Source organism: Suricata suricatta, chromosome 12 (genome assembly GCF_006229205.1).
Source record: "Suricata suricatta isolate VVHF042 chromosome 12, meerkat_22Aug2017_6uvM2_HiC, whole genome shotgun sequence".
NCBI classification, from domain to species: Eukaryota; Metazoa; Chordata; class Mammalia; order Carnivora; family Herpestidae; genus Suricata; species Suricata suricatta.
Window position 1 is genome coordinate 51,702,636 of NC_043711.1, and position 19,840 is coordinate 51,722,475.

Sequence of the window (19,840 nt, forward strand, 5' to 3'; positions counted from 1 at the left end):
GGGGGGCACTTGTGGGGAGAAGCACTGGGTGTTATATGGAAACCAATTTGACAATAAACTATTAAAAAAAAAAGAATGGTCATGGGGCATCTTGCTACGTATTGAAGTTGGAATCTAGTTTGTGTCTCTCCAACCCAGAGCAGCTTCTTCAGACAGGAGCTGTTGCTCCCTCTGACCCTGGGGAGACCCTGGATGCTGGTCTCTGTGGTGTCAGAAGATGGTAAAGCACTTGAGCAGGGTGCAGGAGAGGACAGCACTGAGGGACATTTGTGGAGACTGTCTGTGGGGGATATGCCAATATCAGTGCAGACCCCGGAGCCCATACACTGCCTGTTGAGACACTGGAGTGTGGCTGGGCCTTCCCCTATGGCCCTGTCACAGACTCATCTGCTCTCTACTCTTTTGTGAACTGATCCCAAAACTCCACTTAGACAGTCATCTGCTACCAAGTGAGGCTGTAATGCATGCCTCCAGCAGCAAGGGACATGCTCAGTGGGTTAAGTTAAATCTGGGCCAAGAAACTTTTCTCAAGTTAATGAAATCTCAGAATTTTCTGCTGAAATCTGAGTCTGGGAAGTGGACTGGAACTCGGTCATGGCCTGGACAAGAGCAGAAGACAGAGTTCTCCTTCCTTGGACAACCTCATGAAAATGGCTCTGGCCAGGGCCTCACAGGCAAGAGACAGAAGCGGTGGCTCCCCGCTGAGGGAGACTCAGATGACCTGTGTTTATTTTTAGCTGTTTTTGTACAGAACCTGAAAAACCTTTGGACCCTGGGCTTATGTCCAAGGTGGGGTGAACAATAAACAGTGAGAAAAGCACCAGACCCTCTCCTGAGAAGACACCATGTGCCGATCAGGGACTCCTGGTCTCCTTAAACTGTTAGAAGCTCATCGTTTATAAACAGCTGAGGAGCTGGGCCCCCAGGTTCTAGTTCCTGACACTTGTCATTCCCTGTGTGACCTTGGACAAGTCCCTTCTGCCCTTTGAGCCTCCCTTTCTTCACTAATAAAATGGCAGCGGTGGGGGTAGACCACATGGTTTCCAAGAAATCACAACAGCCCTGGAAAACCATGTTCCATCCTGATGCTAACCCTGGACTTGAGCACGGCAGTGGGGGAAGACCTGGAAACCCAGCCTTCAGGAAAATGCTTAATTGGCTCATGGGATTTCAGCATTTCCTTTAAAAGCGCCATCTAGATCCAGCTACAACCAACAACCATGGAGCACCCACTATGTGCTATGCTAACTCACTACCTGCCTCTTTATAATGAACCTGGAAGAACACTCATTATTGCTACATCACAGCAGGCAGGCAGGGTGGGGCCCTCATGTAAAGCACAGGTTATGCGGCCACCAAGGCTTGAGGTCTGCTTCCAACCTAAGGGTCCCTAAGCACGTTGGCTACTCCACCCAGGGCTCAGGTCCCCATCTGAAACAGAGATAATGACTTCCCCTGTTTCCTGGGCTTGTCTCAAGGTCGGAATGGAGTGGGCCTACAGGGCACGCAATAACCATTACCTGTTACTATCACAAGTATGGCTGCCATCATTACCATGTCTACTAGCGATGTGAGAAAAAGCAGGCTCAGGCAGAATGTGTGAAAGGACATCACTCAAAATATCACAATGTTCTAAAACTTGATAGAATCCAAGGACAGGCAAGATGGGCGCTGGGGTTCCGTGCTGAGGCACAGGCCTCATCCAACCCAGGCCAGGCTCCTCAATCTTTCAGCCTCTGGGTCTCCACCTATGAACTAGAGGCAGTATCTCCCCAGGTTGTGGGATTTCATGTGCTAATGTGGGTGAAAAATGCCTGGCAGGGTGTGCAGTGAACAGATGGCTGTGGATGAATGTTCTTTCCTGGGCTTTCCCATATGTCTCTTTTGAAATCTCCAAGAATGCAGCCCGCGAGTCCTTCCTTGAAACCCTGTCCCTGCATTAGAATTCACAACACACAGGCTCAACAGCCCAGCCAATGGCAAGTGACCCTGCAGTGGGACTCAGTGTCCTCCTGAGGGCCGAATGGAACCAAATTCTGTTGCGACCCATGTTCTGGGCCCAAGTGCTCAAGATTACATGTGCACACAGACAACCCAAGTACATGGTCCAGCGGTCCTCATCTCCACCACACACAACTGCTACCCGGCCAAGCCTGTCAGCCTTGGCATTGACTCCCAAGGAAGAGGTGATTGTGGTAGAAGCAGTGTCAACCATGGCACCTCCTCTCTTCCCTTTACAGTTCACAAAGCACTCTCATCTATGAACTGGGTAGGTAGAGGCTGGGTTTTAGTCACCTTCAGATATCCGTTAAATAATGCTAGGTAGAGAGAGAGTAGATACCCAGAACCTACTTCTCAAATGAATAAACCTTACCATTATAAAAAGATTTTTAAGATCGCTATTATTTAGCGCTATTAATTATACACTCTGGTAAGCATGAAACATGCATCCCTGCAGCTCATCCTGGCAGTCCCCTTGTGAGACAAGCCTGATTATCAATCCCCATCTTGCAGAAGAGGAAACGGAGGCTCAGATGTCAAAGTCACAGCTAGCGAGGGACAGATCTCCGATGTGAATCCTCATCCCTGACTCTAGTTCTTCACCCCTCCAAGCCATTCTCCTCTTCTTTAGCCAGGAGGGGCCGCAAAGAGGGGGGCAGGAGCAGCATGATGTAGTCCAAAAATGTACAACAATAATGCACGGATTTTTAGATTTGGAAAAACAGAAAAATCCTATTGCTTTCATGATACAAACTAGAGAAAGCAAAGATCAGCAAAATCATCTTGGCTGACAGGACGAGAGTCTCTGTTCTCCTTTCTCTGGTGCACAGGCACACTGATGACTCCTTTCTAGGACGTCCTCAACTCCCTTACCACCCACACCATGGAGCTTGTTGATAACTCTTTTCTGCTCGCCTAACGTCCCGCCAGCAGGTCCGCCTACCAGTCAACACCTCCCAGTGTGGGGCACGAGGGAACCATCTCTTGTAAAAGGGCCCAGAGTTGTTCAGTTCCCATCTCCTTGGAGGTCTGGCCTCCAGTCCCAGACCCAGCCAATAGCTTAGAATAAAGGTGATGAGAAAATGCATACCAGAAACAGGCAGGCAAGGGGTGAGATGGTCAGGGTGACCAGGAATAAGAAAAGTTTCATGTCCTCTTTACCACAAGAAAAAAATGGAATAGCACAAATGAGGAAACTACTGGCACTGACATTTGGCCAGAGGGTCAGGGCAATAGGGCACGGTGAGGACTGTGGCCAGCCAAAGTATCCCTTGAAGGGCATGGTTACTGCTCAGCTCAGCCAAATGCTGCTGTGCAGGCATGTGGGCTCAGTATTGCCAAATCTTTCAACTTCCCAAAGGATCACATGAAATCTCCTGACTTTTAAATGCTGGCCACTAATTCTTTATTTTTATTTCACTTTATTTTATTATTTTATTTTATTTGAGAGAGAAAGAGGACACACATATGTGCATGCAATGTGCCCATGCACATGTGAATGTCCCCACACCAGTGGGGAGGGGCAGAGAGAGAGGGGAGAGAATCCCAAGCAGGCTCCACTGACAACACGGAGCTGATGTGGGGTTGGTCCCACAACCCTGGGATCATGACCTGAGCTGAAATCAGAGTAGGCCGCTCAACCAGCTGAGCCACCCAGGCGTCTCTACTTTTTGTTTTCCTTAAAGAAAACACGTGAGTGGGTTAGACTTGTCCACGAGCTACATGTAACACACACGTATTGATCCTTCCGGCACAGATGGCTGTGCTCACTAGGCATCCCTGTGCTCCCCTACATTTGGGGGCTCCCCAGCAGGTAGATGGGGCCGCGCCTCAGGCTCTAGCCAGGGGCCTGTGAGTGTGAGAGCTGTGCTAACTTCTTGGCTAGGGCCGTTGAGAGCCGCTGCTTCCTCCCCTTGCAGGCCCTGGAGGTGGCGCAGGGCAGACGGCAGAGGGAGGCAACAGGATGGATGCAGCCACCCTTCCCTCCACTGACCTTGGTGGGTGAGGTCCTGGGGCCTGTCAGTGCAGGCAGCCAGCATCTCCTGTCCTAGCACATGCCTGGAGCCCGTGTCTTCATTACAAAAAGCACATGGTAGTCCTTTAGCACTTGCAGTTTTCAAAGCACTTTACCTCCTCTTTCCTTGAACAGCTCTCAGTCAGACAGGACAGGCTTTGTTATTTCACAGATACACAAACTGAGGCTCAAAAGGTAGAACTGAACAGCCCTGAGGTGTGTGGCACATGAGTGGTGTGCTGGGATTCTAGCTCTGAGCTCCTGAGTGGACTCCCAGTCTAATGCTGTTCCTACCTTCCAACTTAAGAGTTAATTTCTGCAGTGTGAACTCGGGGGCACTCTCTGGGTCACCTGTGATCTTGTACAAGGACAGCTCATGTCTTCCGCTGCTGGTGGCTAGCTGCTTGAAGATGCACCTCTTACCTTTCCTGTGGACTTGGTCCCCTTCCAGATGCAGAAGTAGCAGATGGTCCAGGCTGCCAGGAGACACAAGGCCAGCTCCCAACGGAGGTTCCCAATGTGTTCGATCCCATCTGAGATGGCCAGGACCCGACGCCTGTGGGGGCAAGAGGGGAGAGTCATGGGGGCTGAAGACCCACCCTGACCCCACCTGGGGCAAAGCTAGTGCTACAGAGAAATAGGAATGGGTCACCCACTCATTCACCTGCCCCCCCCATTTGAAAAGCACCTCCTCTGAGCCAAACCCAGGGCTGAGCATGGGACCCCAGAGAGGAACAAGACCCAGACCTCTGTCTTCATGGATTCACTCATCAAGGAAAGGCAGGCCAGTTAGCGATGCAGTACAGTAAGTGAGGCAAGGGCTAAAATGTAGGAAATAGAGGGGCTTTGGAAACACTGAGAAGAATCTAGCCCATCTCGACATTACCAGGAGACTGAAGGACTGCCCATACACATGCCGGGCCCCATCTTCAGTGGGAGCAATTATACATCCCTGGCTTGCTGAACGAAACAGTGGCTTGTTGACTTGCTTTGGCCAATGGCACCCATGTCACCAGCAGAGCCAGGTGATATGGTTCACCATGTAGCCTTTCCCCTACTATTGCTGTCATGCAGTGTATGTCAAGGTGGAGCCCCTGGGAGACTGACTTCCTGAGTGACTACATGAGCCCTCCTGCTACCCTGTCAAAGATGTTGTGTGAGCAAGAAAGCAGCTTTGTAGCCTTAAGCTACTGAGATCTTTGGAGATGTTTGTTATTGTAGCAAAACTCAACCAATCCTGACTGATACATGGGGTCAGGGAAAGCAGTCTGTAAGAAGTGATATTTGAGCTAAACCATGAAGGATGATGGAATTCAGCCATGAGAGAAAGGGATTTAAAATAGTTTTAGATGGAGGGAATAGCGCAAGCAAAGACCAGAAAACAGAGTACGGGATACTTGGGGAATGCTGGAGCATAGGGATCGGAAGGCAAACTCAGAAAAGGTGAACAGAGGAGCATCCCTGGGAGCCTTGAATAGCATGCCGAGAGTTGGGGTGTCCCTGAGGGCCCAGGCCACAGGAGAGGGAGGATTCCTGGCTACACTGAGCCAATGTCTCAAGCCACAGGCTTCCTTCAGAACCCATCAATTCTTCAGGGTTGACACAAGTCTGGCACCCAGAGCCTACGCCTGGGGTTTGTGTTTCTTTAAAGTCAAACTCGCCATGCTCCATATTGTGCTGAACCATGGCACTAACACAAACCCCCTCCAAACTCACTCCACGAACCCTGTTCTGGCTGCCAAACCACCCCTGTTGGACCACGCCAGTTGCCTCAGTGTGCTGGGAACATCCTTTGAGCAACCAGCTCCCATCCCACCAAGCATGAAAGCCTCCCTCAGTGTCTGTCTCCCTGGGAATCTGCTCAGGGCCTGATTCTGCATTAATTACTCAGTGACACCAATTAGCCCTGGTCTACAGGCTCCCTCCAGCCCCAGTCCCTGCTGGAGAAATCAGGCAGGTCCCCAAACAAAATCGGGCTATGTGGCTGTGGATTTGCTTGAAAGGAAACCAGCTTTCAGACCTATGGCTAGAAGTGGGAACATATACTTAAACACACATTTATTGAGCACCTACTATGTACCAGGCACTATATTAACACTGTGTGTGGATAAAAAGGTAAGCATGTATGGCTTTTGCCCTCTACAAGTGTAAGTTGGGCAAAAAACAAAAACAAAGATAAAACCCTCTTAATTCTTTAAGGAAGGAGATACCCACAGCATTGTAACAGCAGTTTTTTGTGCTGTTTTGTTTGTTTCTTATGCTTAATCGTCTCTGGCTTTAATTCCTTTAAAAACGACAGGCCATTCAATGAAACCTTCAAGAGTATCTATGATCATAACAGAATAGTGGGTCTCAGAGCATGGTCCTTGTGGAGTGCTTGCTAAAAATAAAAAAAATTCCTGCATCTTGTCCCGGATCCACTGAGCCCAAATCTTTGCCAACCTCCCGCACTGAAGCTGTGTTTTGTCACATTTGCCCAAGGATTGCTTATGCACAGTCAGGCTTGCGCACCACAGAAGCAGAGTTTCCTGGCAATGAAGGAGTAACCCACAAACCCCACCTGAATTGCATCTTTGAAGACGACCTGGAGACGGTCCTTTATCCTCAAAGGTCTGATATCCTTTGAGAAGCTCCTGAAAGGCTGGACTTCCTTCCCCCCAAAACACTGTGATGCACCCACTCACTCTCAAAATTCCGCAGGGAACCTCAGAGGGCCCTGCAAGTACCTTGTTTCTCAGTTAAGAGTCTCGTGGCCGACATATACCTATCACCTTACCAACTGTCCCCAAGAGCATCCTGCATGCCCATCAGCTAGGCATTCCTTCTCATTCAAGAAGTAAGCCCGTTCAGGAGAGAAAGTGGGCCAGTGCAGATGGTGTGCTTTTCCCAGTCCACTCCAGGCTCTGAATTTTTCATTAAAGAAGTACTTACACGAGACCCCCAGCTAGCAGGGGTGCACATTCACATATGCCTTCTTGTTGACGGAGTTGTTCTCTGAACCGGGATTTGAAAACTGGAGACGGCACAGGGACAGAGGGACAGCAGAGGGGGCAGGGCAGCCAGGAGGGAGCTGGCCTGCATCCCCTCTCTTCCACATATTGGATGCCGAAACTTCTGAGGCCTGCAGCCTGCTTCAGCACCCTCTCGCTTAACTGAACAATCGAATTCCCAGAATGGGAAGCAGACTACTAAGAGTTACACGGGATGAACTGCTCTTTTGTTTCACCAGACACTATTTGAAAACATCCTCAAACTATTTTCTTTAGGTTCTACCAGAGCTGATTCTAACTAGCAATGGACCTTAGGTTTCTAAAGACAGAAGGCTCAGAGGCCAGGTTCTCAGCTTGCAGGGCTGTGGGTTGTTTTGAAACCCACAAGGACAGCCTTTGAGAGCTCAGGGGCTGGGGCACTCAACTCCGGAGACTTGGAGAAGGCACAGCTCTTCCTGGGAAAAAGCTTTCTTAATGACCCTCCCCCATGAAGGGCTGGACAGGAGAAAGGTCTGAATAAGGAAGAGTTTGCTGCCAACACCCTGGTCAAAAAGGAAAAAAAAAAAGGAAAAAAAGGACCAAGGAACAGACCTCCTGACACTGTCCAGGGAGCGGGAAATGTTGAAGACTAAACAGAACTCTTTGGAGGCATTTACTCCAGTTGTTCTGAACACCTACTATGAGCCAGGCATGGGAGCAGGTCCCTCACGAGGTGTCTTTTTCAGACCACACATGTAGAATATTTCTGGAGATTGCTACCCAGGGCTGGCCGGTGTGGTGCCTCTGCTTCTTCAGCCCTTGGCACCTGTGGAGATGGGCTGGGTTCAAACTGAGCCCTATTCCTTACCAGCTATATGACCTTGGGGAAGGGACATCACTTCTCTGAGTCTCAGCTTGCTCATCTACAAAATGGGAATGACAATACATCCTTTTGATAAGTTTTCAAGCATCATCTAACCCTCCCAATAATCCTTAAAGTAAATATAACCATCATCATTGCAGAGATGGGGCAACTGAGGTGTAGAGAGGTTCCATAACTCAGCAGAAGTCATACCAGGAGCAAGCAACAGAGCTGGGATTTGAACCCTGGCTCCAGAGCCCACACATCCAGCCTCAATGCCAGCTCTGAGATTCCCCTGTAAAATGAATGCCTTCTTCTACATAAATGAAAGGTGTTGTGAAATGCATGCCCTGACACTATCTTAACGTGTCTTCGCATATGACGTAAAGGTAGTACACAGCACACGTCCTTTACACATTTATTAATTTATTCAAGTCGCACTTATTAAGATGTCTTTAGTGTGCAGTGTTACACCTGAGGGTCCATCAAGAGCTTGTGTTCTAATCAGGAAAGCAGACAATAGAACTGGGCATGGGGAGGATCAGGGCAGAGAAAAGCAGGGACCCTCACTGGAGATCTGGCCATTATCGGGATGTGGAGAGGAAAGTGAGCCAGGAGGTCCTGGAAGGTAGGGGAGAGTTAGCAAGGAAGAGTGGGGAGCACTTGGGGCAGAAAGGCCACCAGGTGCAAAAGGCTGGAACAAAGGCTCAGTGAGACCAGGGGAAGGCATGGCGTGGGGTCAGTGAGGCAGAAGCCAGGCTGAGAAGTGGGGTGAGGACCAAGCTCGCCTCTGAGCCCTGCAGAGCGGCTGGGGCTTCATCCTGACGGCAACAGAAGCCTAGGAGAATCTTAAACAGGAGTGAGACCCCATCAGATACATGTTTTTGAAGACTCTCTTTGGCTGCAGTGGGAGGAATGGACACTAAGGGTAGAATGGGGCAGGACTGTCTTAGTTTGGACACTAAATGGGGAGTGTCTGGCCCAAGGTAGGGGAATGGCCCTAGAGGGGAAAAGGTGGGCTTGAAAAGAGCACAGGAACAAGGTGGCCTCCAGGGGTAGTGGGTAGCAGAGAAGAGGGAGGACTCCACGGACACCCAGCTTCATACTTGGATGGATGGTGGGCAGGTCATTAGCTGAGCAGGAGTGAACTGTCAAGCAGGTTGGAGGAGGAAGAGGTAAATAATCAATTTTTTGACAAGATGATTTTGAGGTGCCCGTGGGACACCAAGGAAGCTGCAATGCCCAGAGGCAACTGGGTCTCTGGATATAAAGCTCAGAAAAGAGACGCAGGGAGGACATTCAGACCTGAGCCGCCAGGGTATGCTGGGAGCACAGGAGGCTGTCTGGGGAGGGCTGAGGGAGGAGGGAGAGGACCTGCCACAGAGCCTCCAGGACCCCAGCATTTACGGGGCAGAGAGAGGAAGGGAGGAGCCCTTGCAGGAGGCAGACAAGTGTGAGCAGAAAGGGAGGGGAGTGACAGGAGGAGGCGGCATCCTGGAGGCAGAGGGCACTCCAGAAGGGGAACTAGCGCTGCAGGGCTGCCTGGGGGGAGTGGAAGGACGTTGGGGATTGGGACCAGAAGGTGTGAGTGAGGCAGGGAGAGCCTCCAGCTGGGGCCTCTGTCCCCTCTCTCTCCCCTCCCGACTTCAGGCTGCTGTGAGGGAGGGGCAGACATGTGCTGGGACCCTGTGAGACCCTGCGGCTCTTTGAGGAAGTTTGGCTCTCACCGTGGCTGGAAGGGCTGCACAGAATACAAGAGCTGTTTCACTTACACCTGTGTTCTCAGGTTAGTGCAACTGGGATGGTTAATGGGTAAGAGTCTGTGGGGGGGGGGCAGTTCAAACACAGGGGGAGACGGGTGTAAGGGAGGAGAGAAGGGGGTAGAAGTCCCCGAGCGCGCAGCAGAGGCACAGATGGAGAGGTCGCCATCTTCCATAGGAATGGGGGGAAAGCATTGGTGAAATTGAGAGGCCAGTTTGGAAGCAAATTGTCCTTATTTTTTTTTAATGTTTATTTTCAAGAGAGAGAGTGAGCACAGGCACATGAGCCGGGGAGGGGAGAGAGAGGGGACAGAGTATCCAAAGTGGGCTCTGTGCTGACAGCGGCAAGCCTGATGCAGGGCTTGAACTCAAGAACTGTGAGGCCATGACCTGAGCCGGGGTCTGGTGCTCAACCCACTGAGCCACCCATGGGCCTTGCAAACTGTCATTCTTAGGAGACTGCCTGGAGAGAACTGAAGGGGCTGGCAGTGGAGGGGGACTGTGGCAAGTGCCACATGACAGCCCTACAGCTCGCGACATTCAGTTTGTGGGGAGGGCATTTTTAGACCCATTTTATGGGTGGGGAAACTGAGGCTGAGTGAGGTAAAGCAATGTGCCTGTATTAGGACTTGAGACCAGGCTCTTCCGGTACCCACATGCCTCCCCCCACTGCTGCCCTGCCGGAAACTGATCCCAGCATGAGGCTGCCTCTCACTCAAGGCTTCTCCCTGATCCCTCACAGTCTGAGGGAACGGCTGGATTCCCAAACCCAGTCTTGGGGCATCATCCTCATTTCCACCTCAGTATCTCAGACACAGAGAGGTTGAGTCTGGAGAGAAGGAAACCGCCTCACACCTGGGGCCTCCCTAGGGTCCAGAGCCAGGACTGGTCTGACCTGGGAAAGCAGAGAAGGAAGGAGCGGGCCGCCAGGCCCCTCTCCTCCACCGGCAGAGAGCCGGGGAGAGGCCGTGTGGGAACCACTCCCCGCGTGGCTGGCCCCAGGGGGGCCTCGTCTGAGTGTCCAGCATGGAGCCGAGCCGGCAAACACATTGCTTCTCTCAAACCTGCCACGGAGGAGGTGCTGCTGGGGTTGCACAACACCCTGAAAAGTGGCGCTGAAGGGCTGCGCTATTAATAGCTTGCTGGTCTTCCTTTCTGGTCTCCCCAAGCAACAAACAAACAAAAAAGGGCCTATCACCAAAACAAATGTGCCTTCCCTGCCCCTCTAGACTCTCTCTGCCTTGGGGGTTCTGCTCTCACTGCTCTAGGAAGAAAGAAGTGCAGGCCCCCAGCTCTGGCTTGCTCCTAGGAGCCCCCAGCAGAGGTCCTAAGTGCCACTGGGGCACAAGGCAAGGCCCCTCCTTGTCAACAAACTGAGGTCTCTGCATCATGCCATCTGCCAGCAGATGGTTATCAGGTGTTGACTCCACGCCACGTATGGGGAGGACTGAAGCCACAGTGATGAGTAAAGCAGGGGTGTTCTGTTGTTGGAGAGCTTACTACCCAGGAGTATAAAGAAAATAACAAAGATCATGATAGCCTGGATTTCCTTCATGCTTACGCCCAAGGTGAATGCAACTGTTGCTCCCATTTTACAAGTGGGAAAACTGAGGCTTCAGGAAATTAACATGCCCAGCAGGGCTGAGGCAGAAGCCGAAGCCTCATCTGTCTGACTTCAGGGGCAGAGCCTGGAGCCACTGTCTGGTCGTGGGGAAGATGGAACGGAACTGTGTCATTTACAGAATGACCTACGTTGGCGTGAGGAGTCTTCCCCAAGTTCTGTCATGGCAGAAACCACCCTGGGCCAAGCAGAAGTCCCCATCAGCCCTCAGACACACCTTGACTTCTCTGCTTTACGAGATTCGTTCCTTGCCATCCCCTCTGCAAGGAAGGTCTTGCCCAACTCTCCCAAGCTATAAAATTCTACCTGTCCTTTAAGCACCAGCTCAAATGACACAAAGCCTCACAAAGTGTTTTCTTGGTCCCTGACCATCATATGCTAAGGGTTAGTCCGTCCTTTCATCTAAAGGTTAAGTGAGCATCTACTGTTCACCAGGGCGCTCCTAGGTCAGAGGCCGACAAACTTTCTGTAAAGGGCCAGAGTACAAATATTTTAGGCTCTGCAAGCCATAGTCACTGTCCTACCTATCTACCTTTGCAGGGTGAAAGCAGCCGTATGCAATTTATTTTATTTTATTAAAAAAAATTGTTTTTAACCTTTGTTTTTGAGAGAGAAAGAGACAAAGAGCATGAGTGGGGGAGGGGCAGAGAGAGAGGGAGACACAGAATCTGAAGCAGGCTCCAGGCTCTGAGCTGTCAGCACAGAGCCCCAGGCGGGGCTCAAACCCATGAACCATGAGATCATGATCTAAACTGAAGTTGGCCGCCTAACCAACTGAGCCACCCAGGCACCCCAGCCATATACAATTTATAAATGAGTGTGGCTGTCTTCCAATAACACTTTATTTACAAAAACAGGCAGCAGATGGGGTTTGGCCAGTAGTCTCCAAACCCCTGTCCTAGGCTTTCCAAAGAACACAAATCCTTCAAGACACTCAAAGTTCCCACCAGGACCTCACTGGAGAAAATGATGTGCACTGTACCCATCCTTTGAGAATCTCAATGATCATGAGAATATTAAGGGTTCTGAAAAGTTCTGCAATAAGATATTTTTATAGTTCTGATTAACCCAATGTTTCCCAAATTTACTCAGAAGTGTTCCCCATTAAAGGCAAACTAAAACCACAATGAGATACTATTTCATAGCCACTTGGGCACACCTACCAGGATGGCAGTAATCAAAATAATAAGTGTCTTCAAGGATGTGGAGAAATGGAAAATCATATATTCCTGGTAGGAATGCATTTAGCCGCATTGGAAAAATGGCTTGACAGTTTATTAAAAAGCTAAACATAAAACTCAGAGATTCCACCTGTAGGTTATTCATAATGGCCAAAAACTGAAAGCACTCAAAGGTCCATTAACAGACTGACCAAATGCAGTGTATCCATACAATGGAATGTTATTTAGCCACAAAGAATGTTATTTATGACAGAGTGATACATGTGATAACATGCGTGAGCCTTGAAAACGTGCTGAATGAAGAAAGCTAGTAAGACATGGCATGACTGCATTTACATGCCGAGTCCTAACTGGGGAAGTGTAGGGAGAAGACAGTGGAGGAGTGGTGGCCTGGAGGCTGGAGGAGAGGGGAGCCGTAAACAGCACGGAGAGCCCTGAGGAGGCTGTGGGGAATGTTCCGAACTGTACTGTGATGATCTCACGATCGGCAGTTACACAAAATCACCTGCTTGCACACCTACACGGGGAGCACTTTATGGAATGTAAATTATAACTCGGTTATTAAGAAGTCGTTAGGAAGGGGGGCACCCAGGTGGCTCATTTGATTAAGCACCTGACTTCAGCTCAGGTCATGACCTCGCGGTTCGTGAGTCCGAGCCCCGCATGGGGCTCTGTGCTGACAGCTCAGAGCCTGGAGCCTGCTTCAGACTCTGTGTCTCCCTCTCTCTCTGACCCTCCCCTGCTCACACTCTGTTTCTCTCAAAACTAAACATTAAAAAATTTAAAAAAAAGTTGTTAGGAAGGAAGTGTACCCCCACCCCCCAATGTTTCTCCCTTTCCAAAGCAATGCTTCCTTGCATTACGCAAAACACACAGTTGCAGTTGAAAACAACATACTGGCACTCTTGTGTCTGTTAGCCTTGTTTTGCTCCCATTGTTCAGGGAAAACCAAGGCTCCGTGTAGTTACTGACCTTGCCTTGGATCACAGACTGGGCTTGCACCCCAGTATCCTGTTCCAGCACCCCCTGGCTGGAGGGTGAGTTCTGGGGAAGCAGTGAGTCTAGAAGAAGGGACTCTTAGAACCTCATGGGGAGACATGAACAGAGGTACCGCAGGTCAGGAGGCAAAGTGCAGAAGGGGCAGGCTGAGCAAGAGAGAGGCTGCCATGACTTCTGGGAACCCGCTGGTTCTGAACATGGCCCATCCTCACATGTGTTACACAGATCCCAGGCAGCAGAGAGGATCTCGCCACCCATGGCTGAGGTCCCAGGACCCTCTAATTCTTGACTTTTTCTGCTCCTCACAGGACTCGGCATGGTCCCAAACTGCTGCTCAAGCCTTTCCAGCCCCAGCCCAAGGGTTCCCACAGCACCACACCTCTGCATCAGCAGCCACCAAAAGCTCTGATGAAGTCTGACCATCTTTGCCACCCCTGGCCCCTGTGAGGTGTTCTGTATTGAGGCTAGCAAAGGGCTACTGTCTGCCGCGGAGGGACAGCATGCAGGAGGGGCACATACACCACTAGGAGAAGCCCCAAACAAGGAGCTACAGGGTGGGCAGTAAGGGTCTATTCCCAATTCGGGTGCGTCTCTCCAGGAGACCTCCAACCTTTGAATGTCACCTTAACCACTGGGATGGGGGGCAGGGAGGAGCTACCATTGGCCAGTTACTTACCACCCACCACTGTCACTTCACACTGACTGCACCCTAAAGGGTGGGATGGGAACATCCGTTTCACAATGAGGGAATCACATGCCCGGGGGCCCCACCAGTAAGTGGGAGAGTCAGGTCCCCCAGCTCTGGGGCTCCTTTCCCATCAAGATGTCTACCAATGTCGGTGCAGAGCAGACGTGAGGATATGTATGCGTCAGGTATGTGTGTGAGTGTAAGTCTGGACAGTTTCATATACGTTCTTGTGGTTTCATTAAAAATCATCTAAATTAGGGGCACCTGGGTGGTTCAGTCAGTTGAGTGTCCAACTTTGGCTTGCGGTTTGTGGGTTCGAGCCCCGCACCGAGCTCTGTGTTGACAGCTCAGAGCCTGGAGCCTGCTTGGATTCTTTATCTCCCTCTTTCTCTGTCCCTCCCCTGCTTGTGCATGCTCACTAGCTCGCTCGCTCTCTCTCTCTCAAAAAATAAATAGAAAAAAATCATCTAGAATAGAGATAATGCACTAAGATTTGGGAACAGCCCCTTATGCATTATTCTGTGCCTGAGCCTGAATTAAAGTCATTCCTCAACACCTGTGCCATAAGCTATACGCCAGCAGACCAGCATCAAATTACATCTGTCATCACAATGGATCAGTCTTTCAGTGTCACAAGCACTGCCTGGCTCAGCTGAAAACCACAGTATTCTTTTAAAATCAAGGTTCAGGGGGCGCCTGGGTGGCTCAGTCGGTTAAGCCTCTGATTTCGGCTCAGGTCCGATCTCACATTTGTGGGTTCGAGCCCCGCGTCAGGCTCTGTGCTGACGGCTAGCTCAGAGCCTGGAGCCTGGTTCAGATTCTGTGTCTCCTTCTCTCTCTGCTCCTCCCCCTCTCATACTCTGTCTCTCTCTGTATCAAAAATAAATAAAAAACAATAAAAAATAAAATCAAGGTTCAAGCCTTTTCCTAAAGGAACCTCTTGAAATCCAGCAAAGACATAACCCAAGAGGGGCTTTTGTTTTGTTTCTGCTGGGCCCCAGAGCCTTCTCTTCACTCATAGTGAAGAGACTTATCACTTCACTTCACTTATAGTCTCCCCGTTGGCTAAAAATCTCTTCCTTCAAGGACCTAGGTCCATCAGCCTGTGAAGAGAAGGGATGGGCTGGTCAGACTCTGCCATAGGCAGGTACCGGGCTTTCAGACACAGGCAGCAGAAGCCTGGAGGGGCGAAGGGATGCAGTGGGCCAAAGAGCCCTGCTCTCAGCCCAGGTCCAGCTCTGGCTTGCCAAGAGAGACAATTTAGACAAGCCCCTTAACCACTCCCTGCCTCGAATCCCCAGTGTGGGATGAGGACCCCCACAGCGAGGCTACATCATTTATCCCCTGGGTGGGTGGCTTAAACTGAAACAGTGAGGCTAGAGGCCATGCTCTGGGCCAGGGCACTGGGCCAGGCCTTCCCCTCCCCTGCTGCACCTTCGGGACATAAAAGCAACCTCAGACAAAGCCCTGTGGTTCAGTAAATTGCTACCTTGCATTATTCAGTGTAAGACATCCACCATTTTTGTGTGAAAACAAATACACGCGTGGCTGATTCTATATACAAATATCTTTACTCTACCAGTGAACAAAAGATAATAGTAGTAGACCATAGCTCTTTGGCACTTACTAATAAGCTGAATGATTCCTCCTCCTCCTCTCATTCTGCAGGTAACGAAAGTGACTTGCAGAGAGATTCAAGCAATGAACACACAGCTAGTAAGTGGAAGAAGCAGGATTCAAATTCTTGTCCCCTGGCCCCAAAGCCCAGGTCTCTGCATCCCCACACCACGTCACCATTCTTTTAAAAAGCATTTCAGTAATTCTTTATACAAGCAGCGCCTCAGCCATCAGCTGGGCCTCAGTGTTGCATTCAGACTGCATCAGCAGCAGAACTATTAACTGGTCCTGCTCCGGGGAGGGGCTCTGGGCAAGCAGGCACCCCAGTGCTGACGACTGAACGCAGGTAGCTTACAGCCGGGGCAAGAGGGAGCCCCACCCCAGGGCTCGATCACTGGCATTGGGGGACAGGTGGCTGCAGGCTGCTCCTTGAACAGGGGGCTTGTCTGGCTTTAGGGGTGATTACCAGGGTAGATCTGGTGGAAACGAGGGAGCCACAACAGTGAACTTTGGCAAGTAACCCCTCTTAGCTTCAGCAGTGTGGAAACTGAAATGCTATCATATGTGCTATTTTTTCCTTGTTTTACTTAAACACCCTTCCTACATTTTCTGCAAAAAAACACAGACTACTTTTGCAATAAGGAAATCGAGTGTCCACTAGAGATTCCCCTCCTGTGAAAAGGAGCTGAGCTTTATAGAGTTAAATACCTGAACCTGGGAAATTATTTTCTTCAATGCACAGAGCATAAAGAAAAGAAGAACGGAACTAAACGTATAGGGAAATACTGGCAGGAAGAGATTCTGAATTGTTACAAAAGACACAAAGTTTGTGTTCCCCCAAATTATGTTAAATCCTAAACCTCAAGGTGATAGTATTGAGACTTGGGGCCTCTGGGAGGCGATGAGGTCGTGAGAGTAGAGCTGTCCTAATGGAACTAGTACCCAGAGAGGTCCCCTGCCCCTTCCACCACGGAAGACACAGGGAGAAGACGGCCATCTATGAACCAGGAGTAAGCTTTCACAACACACCACATCGACCAGCACCTTGATCTTGGACCAAAACTATAAAAAATAAACTGTTGCTGAAGCCACCCAGTCTGTGGTGTTTGTTACAGCAGCCCGAACGGACGGAAACACATCTTTATTTATTTTTATTTTTAAAACACTTTTTTTACAGTTATTTATTTTTTGAGAAGCAGAGAGAGACAGAGCATGAGCAGGGTAAGAGCAGAGAGAGAGAGGGAGACACAGAATTTGAAGGAGGCTCCAGGCTCTGAGCTAGCTGTCAGCACAGAGCCTGACCCGGGGCTCAAACCCACAACCATGAGATCATGACCTGAGCCGAAGCTGGATGCTCAACTGACTGAGCCACCCAGGTGCACCATGAAACACATATTTATAAATTATGTATATCTTATACACAAATGTATCACATTTATGTAGCTGTCCTGTTTGAATCAACTCACAACATTCACTACTTTTACAACCAGTTGAATATTAAATAATTAGAATAAAAAGCACACAAAGTGTCAATTTGGGTTTGCTTTGCCGCACCTCCTGAGCCCAGGCCCCCTCCCTTGTGGCAGACACTTGTACATCTCAACGGGGTCCGCCCCCTGCATTCCTTCACTCTGGACCCCCGGAGCCTCCCTAGTGGTGAGGACTGAGCACGGAAGGAGGTGAATTCCTCCAGTCTACGGGGGAAACATCCGTAGGGACAAGGAGCCCCTCCCAACCCCACCCCAGAGCAGGGCCTCCTGGAGAAACCAGGGCTGTAAGAGCCAAGAGTTTTAAGTTCTGGTATGGGAGCTGGGCCATCCCTCAGCTTCTCCAAGATTATGTTTGCTTAATGGGAAAATAGTATTTTTTTCTTCTGCCTATCTCACGGGGCTGATATAAAAAATATCATGTTAACAAAAACAATTTGTATGATAAATAAATAATGACTAGTAAGGTGATTAAGATTTGTCACTCAGGAGGGAACATTATAATAAAAGACAATGTATTTGGTAACCCCTCAGCTCCTTTTTTTTTTTAAATCATGAAATAATCCTGTTCAATATTTTAACTCAAATAGTACAAAAAAGTATACAGCAAAAATAAATAAATAAATAAATAAATAAATAAATAAATAAAACTCTCTTTCTACACCCTTGTGGGCCCCTATCCCACTCACCAGGTTTAAGTCTCCCATGTATCCTTCCAGAAACATTCTATGAAAATAAGGCAGGTACATATATTTTTACAATTAAGGTATTATATACAACCTTCTACACTGTGCCTTTTCCATTTAATTTTAAGTTAGAGATTTTTTCCATATCAACACATTTTCTGTTCATTCCTTTTTAGCAGTTCTTGGGAATATACCACAATTTATCTCATCAGTATCACATTTTACGTGTGTCCTTTTGACAACAATGTTGCCATTGGCACGCTGTTCATAACTAGAGTGGGATACAGTTCCAGAAGTGGAACTGTGGGGACACAGCACTGAGAGTTATTACTAAGTTGCCTTCCACGGCCTGTAAAAGCTGCCAGAGAGTCTAGGCTGGTTTGGAGCCTCCCCTCTGCCCGCATGGGGAGAAGCCCACCACGGATGTGTGCCGGCAGGCGGCTGCAGGCATGAACACATCGGAGGGCATGGCATGGCCAAGCAGAATTACCCCCATCCACCTGAGACTGTTTCTGCACAGCTGCCCTGACAGGTGAGGGCGCTTCTCCCGACCTGCATGTCCTGTCTCCAGGCAGAAACCTCAATTTCATGCACTTGGACCAAGAAAGTGCCCTCCAGGCCCTGCCTCCTGCATTCACCGGACAGCACGGCTGATCTGTCTTATCCCAGACCAGATCCTATTAGTCCATGGCTGGGGCCTTTGGAGGCGTCCCATGGGCTTCAAACCCTTTGGAAAAGCACCTACGTTCTTCACACTGGGCTCCGGCCTTGCTGGCTGCCGGCCCTTCCCCAAATACCTCAAACATTCTCCCCCGGTAGAGGGTGTAGGGTCTTGGCTCCTATTACTCCTTCGGCCTAAGGGCGCGTCCCGATGTCCATATGGCTGCCTCCCTCCCTTCTCTCAGGTACCTGCTCAAATGCCACCTCCTTAAAGGGACCCTCCTTGGTCCGGTGACACTCTTGCTCCCTGCTTGCTTTTTCTTCAGGAGAAGGATCCTAACTTAACCTAATGCTTTCTGCGTATATGATTGTCTGCGATGCCAGCTCTACTGGAGAGTATTTTGTTCTGGTCACACTGTGCCCGGAAGCTACAATGACACCTAACATATAGTCTGTACTTGTGCCCGACCAGACGCTCTGGCCCTGCCTGCTTCCCACCACCCCCCAGGCTCCACGGGCAGTAGCACTGCAGGTAAAGTTTACAAGCCTCAGCACACAGCCTCCGTGTTTGCTTGGGTTCCTGCCTGTGTGATTTTCTCCACCTGCTATGCTATTCACTCACCCCACTGGCACACACATAAACCTCTATTCGCCCTTCAAAACCCAGCTAAGCCTCCTCAACCCCATGAAGTCTTCCCCGAATCCCAGGCTTCCTCATCTTAGCCCAAAGCAACTATCCTACAAATATCTGTTGCTTTATATTTCAAAAGGATCTTTTATTTTACTATACTTTACTTTCCAGCTTCCCTCCACCAAGCTGTGTGCTTCTTCAGGGACAGAGAGCACTGCCCCCTCATCTTTCTGGCTACTGATAAGGTGTCCAACACCTAGTAGGTTCTCAGAAAAGGTCAAAAGAACAATCAAGTGAAGAAAATGCACTGAGAGGTCTGCAGGTCCACCACGAGGGGCATACAGACCCAGCAGATAAGACTTCTCTAAAGATGTTGAAAAGAATCCATGCATGGGGCACCTGGGTGGCTCAGCTCAGGTCATGATCTCTCTGTTCATGGGTTCAAGCCCCACATTGGGTGCTGTGCTGACAGCTCAGAGCCTGGAGCCTGCTTCAGATTCTGTGTCTCCCTTTCTCTCTCTGCCCCTCCCCCACTCATATTCTGTCTCTCAAAAATAAATAAACATCTAAAATTTTTAAAAGAAAAGAATCCATAGACTTTCAAAGAGCTGGGTGATATCTCCCTTGTAAAAATCACCTATCACATATTGAGCATTCACCAAAC

The 19,840-nt window shown here is 49.7% G+C and overlaps 1 protein-coding gene across 1 annotated transcript in view; it reads right to left on the reverse strand.

Annotated features, from left to right (window-relative positions):
* SLC6A11 (solute carrier family 6 member 11) overlaps nucleotides 1–19,840 on the reverse strand; it is a 133,104-nt gene that overhangs the window by 98,463 nt on the left and 14,801 nt on the right. Inside the window, exon 6 of the mRNA XM_029917896.1 lies at nucleotides 4,439–4,571. Within this exon, the coding sequence (XP_029773756.1) occupies nucleotides 4,439–4,571 (133 nt within the window). The remainder of the gene's footprint in view (nucleotides 1–4,438; nucleotides 4,572–19,840) is intronic.